Here is a 12,989-nt window from a genome sequence, read left to right on the forward strand (position 1 = left end):
ACAAAGCTGCTGGCTATTGTTAGAATTGTCTGATAACTAATCATATAGAAGGCCTTCTATATGATTAGTTATCAAACAATTCTACAATAGCCAGCAGCTTTGTGTTCTCCCAGTCAGAATTAAACATTGGCCAAATTGTCAAATATTAGAGGCAGAAATTGTGAAAATAGCCGATCTACATGCTCACAACGCCTTGCAACGCGAGGCGTTGTGGAGCATGTACAAAGTACATGTACTATATACTATATACTATATACTATATACCAGTGGCGATGCGTGCCCCAAGGGACCGGACCTTCCGCACCCCGCACCCCCCCCCACCGCCCCCCCCCCCCCCCCCCCCCCCCCGCACGTACACATGCGCGCAAATTGTATGCCTTTTTCATTCTTCTTTTTCTTTTACAAAACTGGTTAACAATGAACAGCAGACTGTGTACAAGGCAAGCACGCTGGGTAGGCTTAACCTACACACATACTCCAAACCAAGACTTCCAAACAATGCCAATATAAGGATTAAATAGATGTGCGCTGCTGACAGACAGAGCCACACAAGACACAACCAGCGCAACCAATCGAAACGTCCATTTAACATAGCGTGCTTTACAAAGCAAAACGCACTGTCCACCATCATGTAACAACACCAGCTATCAATGTAAAGAAAGACCACGTCAAGAAAGACCCACATTAAATAGACAAAAACAGCCTAAGTGTATCAATCTGTCTTTCAATGTTATATGAGATACATAAAGTGGTTCCTGTGTAAATAAGCTGTAAGGTTTACTAGGATCTCCTTTTAGCTGACCAGTGATTTGTACTGTCATGAAACTGTACCTTTTCCAATTGCAAACTTCTAATACATTCTTCAATGATCAATCAATGGAAATTAAATGCACAGCGGCATATCCCAGCAATATAAATTAATTCAGTTTCTCTCACCAATGAAGTTGTTCACTGAAGAAAAGAAAAACATCCTCCTGTCCTTTTGGGTGAATTTCTCAAAGATGGGTTCATAAAGCTATCATTCCTTTTAAGTTCTGTCCATCTTTTCATAAAACAGTCTTCTTGAAAAGGCAACGATAATAATAAATCCACAGCGTTCACTCCAGCTGCAGCCATGTCGCGTCTGTTTACTTTACAAGTTTCACGTGTAGTGCATAGTGAGTGTGAAACATGCTTGTTGTTCCACTCCCAAGTCCCGGAAAAGCTGTGTTGTGATTGGCCAGTAGTCACTTGACCTCATTTTGATTGGTGGTTGAACGTGGGTGTTCCGTATACCTTGACCAGAGCCCTCAAATATGATTGGTTGATCAAACTGACAATCCACACCAAGGCTTGTATTATGGGGAACTGGCTCAGGGAATTCTGGAAGACCTGCGAGTGAGAGTAATCTGCGCAGAGACTCAGTAGAAAAAATCTCTCATTGGCTGTTATTTTCCCCAGCACACAAGCACTCCCTATGCACAGAACTTGGGGAAGAAACAACTACAACGAGTATAGCGAGCGAAACAGTGCAGTTTAACAGATTACCAACACAAATAATTGTAATTATTTTAATAAAAATAATAAAAATAAAAATATATTTTTTATTTAAAATAAAAATATTATTTTCTTTCTTCTGAGGATCCCTGGGTCTTCTCTGAATACCCTGAAGGTCCTGAAAATTCGCCACTGCTATATACTAAGCCTGTCCGACAGGACAGGACAGGACAGGACAGGACAGGACAGGACAGGACAGGACAGGACAGGACAGGACAGTAACAGGACAGTAACAGGACAGGGCTCATGTGTGATCAAGCAGCAGCTCACCTTCCACAGTAGTTCACACTCTCTCTCCTCAAGGCCTTCTTGTGACGGAGGACGATGGCCTTCACCTCCGTCTGCACCACCTTGGCCTTGATCTCCACCTGTTCTGCCATGGCCTGGGCCTTCTCCATGCTCAGCTAGGAGGCAAGAGAAAGTTTTCAGTTAATAATTAGTATTGATTTGTGTACCGATTGTTGTCTAATGGTCAATGTACATAACATTTTCTCACCCAGTGCCAATTACCCAACTGTGGTCCCGGTTTCTGCTCTCCCTCTGCCACGCCTGGGGATTTGGGGAGCACCTGGCTGGCTAGGGGGAGGGTAGTATAGAAACCAGGACTACTGCATGTTTTTGTGAGGGCTTCTACCCAAGGGAGACACGGGGAGGAACATGCAAACTCCGCACAGAAAGGCCCCTTCACCAACCACAACCTAGGGTGTGGGTCGCCGATGACGCGGAGGAGGGAACACGCCCCCAGCGCCCACAGCGTCCCCGGCGGGAATCGAACCCAGGACCTTCTAGCTGTGAGGCAACAGTGCTATCCATTGAGCCACCGTGCCCCCTACACATCATCTTTTAATCATGTTTGTTGCAGGCTGACATGGAGCACTTGGCACTATATGACATCATACCATCCTATTGTCTTGATCATATAAAAACCTTGTCACTGTATCTGATACAGAAGAAGAATATTGATCTACCACTGACTGATGTATTATTGGATTATTTTAATACAATTATTTAAAACAGACTTATTGATGTGGTGCCTCTTCCTTGCGTGGACTGTCGTTATATTCTTGGGGGAAAACTGAATCTTCTGGAAATTGATTACTTTCTAAGGAATTAATTTCCCAACACACATGTACTGGGGTTATTACTAAATGAGCCATGGTTCTACACATGTCTTTTTAACCCCCTCCATATTCAGCATCCATATTCAGCATCCAAATTCGCATCCATATTTTGTGAGCAGACGCTCACAACACACTGTGAAGCGTTGTTAGCTTTTAGATATGGCTATTTTTGGTCAATAGATTTGGTGTAGAGGGGAAAAAAGCAGTCCAAGTACAAAGCCAACTCAGGCCCAGTTTACTAAGTGTAGGACCCCTAGTTGATAGAGAGATAAAGCAGGGACCCCCACAACCTGTTCATAGATTCCATATAGTTTCATCGTTTGACAGCACAATCATCAGTGTAATTTGGATTCTTTTGATTCATGTCAATTTGTGTTTTCAGATATTTAACCACTTGAACCGTCAACACTTAATACAACACTTGACCTATCCTATCATGAGTGTTTTTTATCACGATAAATGATAATATCGCTTATCGTCCCATCATCCCTATAAGAGAGGAAAGGAAACAGGATATGAAAAGGAGGAGGAAGCATAAAGGAAACGGCGTATAAAAGGAGGAGGAAGCACTAAAAGCAAGGACTCTTTCTGTCCCACGTCTCCCTGGAGGGGGGATGCAACCACACCTGCTCAGTCACTGTGACCCGTTGCAGACAGGGCTCTTTAAAGGGGGATGTGAGGGGTTGGGGGTTCAAGAATAACATGTTACTTCACTCTACAGACATGAGGTCACTTCCTACTGGTGCCCCCACGCTAAAACTACTTACGGCACAAAAAGTGTGTGTGTGTGTGTGTGTGTGTGTGTGTGTTGTGTGTGTGTGTGTGTGTGTGTGTGTGTGTGGTGTGTGTGTGTGTGTGTGGGGTGTCTGCTGTTCACCAAGTACACAGAAACGGAAAATGTGATGATTCCATACTTGACTGATGGTTTATATCTATTATCTACCCCCAGTGTGTCTCAACACTGTGCCTGGGGACCTTTGGTGTGCCCCTGAGAAGGGTCAAGTGTGCCCCTTGAAACTGCTTGAAAAGCCAGTATTGTATTTATCATTTTAAAAATGATTTAAACTAGTGACAACAGCAGATCTACAAGCACACAACGCCTTGCGGTGCGAGGCGTTGTGTGCTTGTAGATCTGCTGTTTTCACTACTGTTGTGCGACAGCCTTGTATGATGAAGCAGGGCTTTACTTTGCAAAGAAACGTACACAAAGGTGACGTTTTAATTTAGTGGAAACTATTAAGATGGACTTTGTTACTTTTTAAAATTAAAGTTATACCATGTAACTTTTTTTATAAAACAAATCTTAAAATTGTCCTAATTGTTAAATCGCTAAAGTTTTAGAACCCCCCACTCCGTTATTTTCAGCTTCTAAAGCCTTCTCTTTATATGTTTTCTATGATCCCTACCGGGGACCGGTTTTCGCGGCAAAATTGCGTCATCACACTACCGGCCAATCACAGCGAGGGTTATACACTGCCGGCCAATCACAGCGCATCTTGGAGTGGGGTCGCTAGGGCGGCCATATTTGTAGTCTCCCGTGTGTCTCTATACTCGGGTGCACGGTGAAGCATGGGTGAAGGAGTGTATCTCCGGAATGGCTGAACGCACAGCAACCAGGGACCCCTCAAAAGATAGATCTCGGCGAGGTGGAGGCAGACGCGGGGTGTGAGAACCGAAAAAACGGCCGAAAGACGACGCGGACGCGACCGAGGTTTGCTATAGAGCTACTGACCACAAGTTGAGCAACTTACACAGTATAGCTTTAAAGTACCCTTTTATTGAACTTTTTAGATTTTTATTATGTGATGATGCATTTATATTTAGGCTATTTATATTCTCTTTTCTACTAATGAACTGCTAGTCCCGAGGAGTCTTGACAAATGGATTTCACCACTACTGTAAAGCAGAGGTTCCCAAACCTTTTTTGTCTCAGGGCACCCCATAAATATTATTTTTTTAATTTGAGGCACCCCTACATTATAATTTTCACTCCCAGCACCATATATTTATAGCATATCGTCGTTGTCGGGTAGAAACCTAGTATGTCCAAAACCTTTTCTTTTTTATTTATCATTTTAAAAATTATCTAAACTAGTGAAAACAGACGATCTACAAGCACACATGCGAGGCGTTGTGTGCTTGTAGATCTGCTGTTTTCACTAGTTTTATGCAACAGTCTTGTATGATGAAGCAGGGCTTTGCTTTACCAAAAGACGTACTCATTTGAAACTTTGAGATACAAGGTTTCTACCCGACAGTGACAATATTTTAGTGATTATGTTGCGAGGAAAACGTTGAGATAATAGCCATAGAACTGACTGAAAATAACTTTGTACTATGATACTAAATATTTTTTCAAGTACTTTTTTCAAGTGTCCAAATAAATTCCAAATATTATCAAATTACGTCGCAGCACCCCTGGACTGCCGTCACGGCACCCCAGGGTGCCCCCGTCACCCACTTTGAAAACCCCTGCCGTAAAGTATTCTTGGTAGGGACCAAATAGGGACGCCAGGGTTCGTGTTGGTTAAATTGTGTGGCTCCTCACATTTTTGGGGGTTAAATCCACATTCTCTCCTGCTTTGTTTGTGTCCCTTCCCTTCCCCCTCTGGGGTTTTTATTTTATTTTTATCAGGCTTTTCCTCTGGCATCTTTCAGGAGGTCACAGGGTGGCTGCTGGACCTCACATGGACGCTAGGCCAGAGGGACAGAGAGATAGGGCTTCCTTTGTGGCCCTCGGCCGCACGGGGGTCAGAGGTCAGCCTAGCCCCCCAGCGGGTCGTGATCTGCGACCCCAGGGGGGTTGGGGGGGGGACACACAAAGCTCTGGTAGCAGCAGGGACCTTTTCTCTTTCCTCTCGCCCATTTGCGGGCAGGCAGTAAAAGGGTCAGCTAAAATCAGGCCCCCAGAAAAGGAACACAGCAGCGAAACAGCAGGAGGAGGGAATTCTGGGAGGATTTCCCCCCCTTCTCCCTCTCTCTCTCTCTCTCTCTCCCCCTCTCTCTCTCCCCCTCTCCCTCTCTCCCCCTTCTCTCTCTCCCCCTCTCCCTCTCTCTCCCCTTCTCTCTCTCTCTCTCTCTCTCTCTGTGTATATATATCCCTGCACAGTCTGCATCGTGTAATCTCCATACATGAAAACTGTTCCACCCCTTTCAATTGTACACATTTTATTTTTATTGTATTATATTGATTGACTGATTGTACGGTGTACACTTCTGCTTTGGTAATGTTGTAAACGTATATTTTCTCACGCTAATAAAGCCCTTTGAATTGAAATTGTGTGTGTGCGTGTGTGTGTGTGTGAGTGCGTTTTGTGAACGTGTAACTACCTTTCATTCACTTCTAGGTGTGAAACTATTTCATTTAACCGATTATAGAAAATGCTAAAGAATCAATTCGCTTGCAGAACAACTATCGCTATTTTTGCTTGCAGCCATTGAGCATCAAAGTACACCAGTAAGACTCCCTAATCGGGAGATAAGCGACCGTCAGGTCGCATACACAAACTTTAGAAGGCAATCGTAGCCAATCAGGAGGGAATATGGGAAATGGGACAGATCCATGTTGATGACATGACTTTAGAGATACTGCGTACCGCTTTGCGTGATTTCAGGGCAAAATCTGAGTACATAATAGGGTGAAATAAGTGGTTTATCAGACAATTTGAGTCGATTATAGTTCGATTCATTGATATATGATATAAAAGAAAAATAAATAAAACATGCTTCTTGATTCTTCGATACATTGGGAAAGTAAATGCCAGGATAAAGGCTGAAACAACAATGGCAGGCTGCAGCCCTACTTAACATTCCGTCTCTCTCATGATCTTTCTCATGCGTCTGGTGGTCAGTCTGTCTCCCATGGCCTGGACAGCACAGCACCAGACCGACCAATCAGGCCGCGGAATGAACCAGAGCTGACCAACCAGGAGGTCACACATTCAGGGGTTAGAGGTCAGAGAAGATAATGGGTGTGGAGTGGGAGGAAATTTCCTACCCCAGGGGGGGATGTGTGTGTGTGTGTGTGTGTGTGTGTGTGTGTGTGTGTGTGTGTGTGTGTGTGTGTGTGTGTGTGTGTGTGTGTGTGCATTCTCTCCCAGGTCACCTCAGGAGTAAACGCTGACGCCGGAGAGAATGTAAACACGCAAATACACACAAACGTGCGCGCACACACACACACAAACACACACACACACCCTTCCCCATCGGCAGAGCCCATGACTCAGCTAAAAATGGGTCGGTTCAACTCACCACTTGATTAAATAGGTTTTTTGGGGGGGAAACTTATATGCCAAACTTTGCACACACACTCCTTGGTTGGCAAACCACAACCTCCACCCCTGATTTCTCACATGGCCCTCTTCTAGCGCCACCATCAGGCCGAGTTTGCAGCGCGGCACTCGGTGCCGGCCTGTGAGCTTGTATATCTGCTATTTTTCAATAGCTAAAGCATAAAATAATAACACGCAATAATACCCAGTCTAAATGGATTAATTACAGTGTAGAAGTGATGGAGTGGGCCAGGTGAGAGGTACCTGCTGAGGTGTGTGTGTGTGTGTGTGGGCCTCGCCCACCCACTCGGCTGCTTAAGGGTGTCCCCGTCAACACAAAAGGTCAGGCGTGAGTGAGCGATGGGCGAGACCGCAAACGATGTTGAGGAAACATTTAAGAAGACGCGCCGTGAGGTCATATGACCTCGGCGGAACGGGCTTGTGTTTCAGGTTTCTAGTGACTCGTCCACCCCAAGGTCAGCGCATTGCTGCACCGTCCAGGCGGGTTACGCAACACTAGAATGTTAACTACCCCTGTGAGCTTTAGGTCGAGCTCAAAACCCTGAAGCAAGGCATTCGAAACATGTTTTAAAAGCATTCCTAATCCTAACAGCTTGGTGATGGTGAACGGAACCCTCCCGTCTCTTGTTCTGCGCATCAAAAGCAGTGTTGTTTTTGACAGCACATTTTGATTTAGTTTTAGTCATAGTCTTTTGAATAACATTTCAATTAGTTTTTGTCATAATTTAGTCACCTGAAAAGTATTAGTTTTAGTCTAATTTTAGTCAACTAAAATACCCTAAGATTTTAGGCAAGGCTTGAGCTTATTCGTTCCTTTATACTGCATGTATAGAGCAGGACGTTAACTTATTTAGAATGTATTTATTCATACAGACAACTAAAGAAGAGCATTTCATCGACACTTAAAATGTATAAACAGATTAGCATTACTCTCAACAAGGTCCTGCCTTGATGAATAAAATGGTATTCCCAAAAGCGCAGGGAGGAGGTTGACTGAGGACACGGTATCAACCTTTATCAACCACTCACCAAACCAGTAGTCGCATACACAGACTTTAGCAGGCAATCGTAGCCAATCAGGAGGGAATATGGGAAATGGGACAGGTCCATGTTGATGACATAACTTTAGAGATACCGTGTACTGATTTGCGTGATTTGAGGGCAGAATCTGTAGGAGCAGTGTCCAAAAATGTGTTCTGCAAAAATCGGCCATGTGAGAAATGAGGGGTGGAGGTTGTGATGTGTGAGAGAGAGAGAGAGAGAGAGAGAGAGAGAGAGAGAGAGAGAGAGAGAGAGAGAGAGAGAGAGAGAGAGAGAGAGAGAGAGAGAGAGAGAGAGAGAGAGAGAGAGAGAGAGGAGAGAGAGAGGTTTTATGGCGTGGCACAGTAGGAGGGCAGCAGTCTAGTAGAGGGTCTGTCTGTGTGTTTAACTAGGGTTAATCACACAAAACACAAGACTAGACTGATCAGCACCAAACACAATTTCTGTTTTTATTCTTTTTTATTTTTTTTAATAAAGTCAAAGGCAGTGGGATCAGGCTGAAACCTTGCCCAAATCTGGAACCACACAACACTTTCACTGTTTACTTTCTGCTAACACATGCTGGAAATGTTACTAGCAAGCTTACTGAAAGATTTCAAACACCAAAACTGCTGCCACACAAGATCAGTGACACAACATGGATTTCAATTAATACTGCCTGCATTTTGGCAATGTGAAAAACACACCAATATATGCCTGACTTCAGAGACCATCCACCAGTGGCATTGGCGACTCATTCTTATGACTTCCTATCTAGCCAAGCTTTATAAACTATATTATTTTTTTAAAGAGAAAACAATAAAATAAAAAAAAATAAGCGAATATTCGACTTGGTGAACAACGTCGAATAGTGACTTTGATATTCGAATATTCTAATATTTGGTGAATGCCCTAGTTCACAACTTCCTCCTCTTGGCCTCTGCCACTACTTTCTTATCTCATATATTCTGCAGCCATCTTCCTCCCCCCCCCCCCCATCTCCCCCCCCCCCCCCCCAAGAGATCAGCATCACAAATCAGCATGCCGTTTAATAAAAACGTTGAGCACGCGCCCAGGCAGGCTGATACAGATATCAACTCCGGATAATAGGCCCGATTTTATGCCACATTATACACATGGAGAAGGTCCTCTTTTGTGTCCGCCTGCCCTCCGCAGATGCTTCCTTAACATGCGTCGCGTACCTTTCTCTGTGGAGCACAGCTGGAGCTCCGGAGAGGCCTGCACGTAATCTACAATCATGTAAATGAAGAGGGGTTCTCTGTGTGTGTGTGTGTGTGTGTGTGTGTGTGGTGTGTGTGTGTGTGTGTGTGTGTGTGTGTGTGTGTGTGACAGAAAGAGAGACCGCAAGAGAGATAAAGAGAGAGAGAGGAGGGAAAAGAAGGGGGTGGCAGCATTCTACTGCTTTGAAAGGGGAGGGGACGTTTTCCTTTCTCTGAAATCCTTTAAATACCTCCCTACCCCCCCTCTCCCCCCCCTCCTCTGTTCCCCTACCCCTCCTCCCCTTTGACCTTCAAGGCCTGCCCTCACCAGACCTCACCCCATACGACCCAACCCCCCCCCCCCCCCCCCCCCCTCCCCCCTCTAAGGCCAGCTGGCCAACCTCTAACCTCCCATGCTTCTCAGAGCCTGGGCCTGGTCACTCTCAAGACATAGTGGTGGTGGGGGCAAAACCCTTCATTTCAGTGAACGAACCGTTTCGTTCACGGCAACGATCCGTTCAAATGATCCGTTCAAATGATCCGTTCAAATGATCCGTTCAAATGATCCGTTCAAATGATTCGTTGGCCGTTCAGTGGTGCTTCCCTGCCTGGTCGCACGCATACATTTTGACCATTTGAAAACTTCAAATAGGAACATTTTGCATAACGAGTACTTTAAGTACATTTTGAAACCAATACTTTTTGTACTTTCTCCTCAATGGACATTTTGAATTCCTGACTTTTACTTGTAACAGAGTATTTCTACATTGCAGTATTGATACTTTTACTTAAGTAAAACATTTTAGTACTTTTCACACCACTGGACTCGGGGGAGGCGGAGGGGTGAACGAAAGCGTGAACGTAATATTTTAAGGGAAATGAGCGAATCGTTCACGGTTCTTTCTTGTGATTCGTTCTCTGAATCGCGTTAGATTTTAACCACTTTAACCATTTATTTTATGCTTTAACTATTGAAAAATAGCAGATATACAAGCTCACAGCGCAGCACCGAGTGCCACGCTGCGAGCTTGTAGATCTGCCATATGTCTCTGAATATCTTTGACCCGACGTCTAAATCCTTCCTCTGAATCAGTGGATCTGAAACTTTTTCCAAGTCAAGGACCCCCAAAATTACAGGTATTTGGCCGTGGACCCCCATCTCAAAATATGTTGTTCCAGGGACCCCCCCAGGAGCAGAGATTTGAGTTACAAAAGTTTGCTTTGGAAAAATATATATTGAAAAATGTGCACACATTTTCACGATTAGTTCAAAAATAGCAGATCTACAAGCTCGCATCTGCTATTTTTCAATAGTTAAAGCATTCAATATATATATATTATTTTTATAAATGTTTATCCCATGATTTTGTAACCCATTTTCACCCAATGCCAATTGCCTATGTAATCCTGGGCTCTGCTCTCCTTCTGCCGCGCCTGGGGAGACAACGGACTGACCTCATGCTTCCTTTAGAGAGGAACACGCCCCCAGCGCCCACAGCGTCCCCCGACGGGAATCGAACCCAGGACCTTCTAGCTGTGAGGCGAAGCGCTAACCACTGCGCCACCGTGCCTCAATGCATTCAATAATTCTAGGCCTAAATGGATTTAAGTACCTGCACAGCCTGTCGTCCTTGCTGTGCGTCTGCCAGCAGCTGGATGGTGATGGCTCTGGAGTCCTGCACGGCGTCCTGCAGGTACACCAAGCTGTGGCCCAGGTGTCTCCCCGAGCTGCACTCCCTGCAGATGGGCACGGAGCAGGTCTCACAGAAGAACAGGAACACCTGGGGAAGGGGAGAGAGAGAGAGAGAGAGAGAGAGAGGGGGAAAGGGTGAGAGATAGCTTTTAACTAGTCTCGCGTGGCCAGACTTTTGCCTAACGCAACTTGCAAATGCTCCCGGCATACAGTCTGGGGCACGGAAATAGAAACGATGAGTGCGAGATAGAGCGGATGTGACGCAACCGCTCCCTTGGTGCAGTAGCAATAACAAGTCCTACTGGAAGCGTTATGTCTCCTTTCAATATTTTTGGGGGCGTTATTTCGTCTTTCTCTGGTGTTGTTGGTGTTACTTCCATGTTTTCAAATGTTGTCTAAACTATACACGCATAACAAGAATATGCCGCTCGACTGACTAAGGGGAGAGAGAGAGAGAGAGAGGGAAAGGGTGAGAGATCGCTTTTAACCGACTGATCACAAACCTATTCTGTTTCAACCTATTCTGTTGTATTGCTCAGCATGTTTCTTCACTATACTGTCCATGCCTAACAGAAAAAAGAACTCTACAGTATTACCCGTATTGCTTCCAAGATCATTGGACTTCCCACCCCCACACTTGCTGATATGAACGATAAGGCCATCACACGCTTAGCACTCTCAATAACACATGACACTGATCATCCTCTGTATCGCTACTTCCACCTCTTGCCATCAGGGTGAAGATACAGAACCTTGACGTGGCACAAGGTACGGTTTAGCAGGAGTTTTGCCATTTTGTGGTCAACTGGTTGCAGCATAATAGCGCAGAGTAAGGCATTCACGAATAGTGATTTTTAGTATTCGAATTATTCGATCTCAAAGTGTTCAAATAGTCGAATATTCGACAGGACTGGCCAAACTGTCAAATATTAAGCAAGAGGCAAACATTGTGAAAATAGCAGATCTACATGCTCACAACGCCTCGCGTTGCGAGGCGTTGTGAGCATGTAGATCTGCTATTTTCACAATATTTATCTGTGGAACCGAGTCACATTAAATGTAATACCTACAATTCCAAGTGCTTGTCAGGGTGGGGGTCCCCAGTTCAAATATGTTTATTTTGGGGGTCACAGCCTAAAACGGTTTGAGAAGCCCTGGTATAGAGCATTAACAAATTCATCCACCAGGGGCATTGACAACTCATTCTTATGACTTCCTTCCTATCTAGCCAAGCTTTATAAACTATATATTTTTTAAAGAGAAAACAATAAAAAAAAAAAAAAAAGAATAAGCGAATATTCGACTTCGGTGGACAACGTCGAATAGTGACTCGAATATTTGGTGAATGCCCTATTGCAGAGTCACCATCACCTCTCAATGACATGGAGAGACCAGAGAGATCAATACATGCATCAGGAAGTTTGTTTGTGTCACTCACTCCCCCATCCACCACACACACACACACACACACACACACACACACACACACACACACACACACACACACACACACACACACACACACACACACACACACACACACACACACACACACACACACACACACACACACACACACACACACACACACACACACACACATCCTCAGTTTCCACAGCTAATGAATGTGGAAGTACATGAATGACAAGCAGGGCATCCATATGTATATATGCCTGACCAGGGACCCCCCAGGGACCGGCTGCCTGCCTACCGTAAAGCTCAGGGAGGATGGAGGGATTAGCAGGCTGCACCCAACAACACGGATCAATATTGTTTTGGGCCTTTCTTTCTCTGAGCCTGGGGAGTTCAGTTGGGATCATGTAATATGTGAATTTGTGAAATTTAACATTTCCACACCACCTTTTGCCATTTAGCCATTTAAAAAAAGGCAGCTTTCTATTCATTTAGTTCAGAAAGAAAACCAAAAACAATCTTAATATGTTTTGGTTAACTTTTTTTGGGTTGTTTAAAGTTAAATCTCTATATTCTGATAGTAGCCTAACCATTGATATACACAGTATATCGTCACTGTCGGGCAGAAACCTCGTATCTCCAAGTTTCAAATGTAAACGTTTTTTTTTTCGTCAAGTTAAGCCCTGCTTCATCA

The 12,989-nt window shown here is 44.6% G+C and overlaps 1 protein-coding gene across 1 annotated transcript in view; it reads right to left on the bottom strand.

Moving 5' to 3' along the window:
• Positions 1-1,678: 1,678 nt before the first annotated feature.
• Positions 1,679-12,989, bottom strand: part of LOC308293203 (E3 ubiquitin-protein ligase TRIM71-like) — a gene marked incomplete at its 3' end in the record, with an annotated part of 43,579 nt that continues 32,268 nt past the window's right edge. Inside the window, 4 exon segments of the mRNA XM_080735640.1 lie at positions 1,679-1,684; positions 1,807-1,841; positions 1,844-1,940; positions 10,803-10,970. Of these exon segments, the coding sequence (XP_080591766.1) occupies positions 1,679-1,684; positions 1,807-1,841; positions 1,844-1,940; positions 10,803-10,970 (306 nt within the window).

The sequence above is a fragment of the Nannobrachium achirus genome, assembly GCF_963921795.1.
Source record: "Nannobrachium achirus genome assembly, chromosome: 10".
In the NCBI taxonomy this organism is placed as follows: domain Eukaryota; kingdom Metazoa; phylum Chordata; class Actinopteri; order Myctophiformes; family Myctophidae; genus Nannobrachium; species Nannobrachium achirus.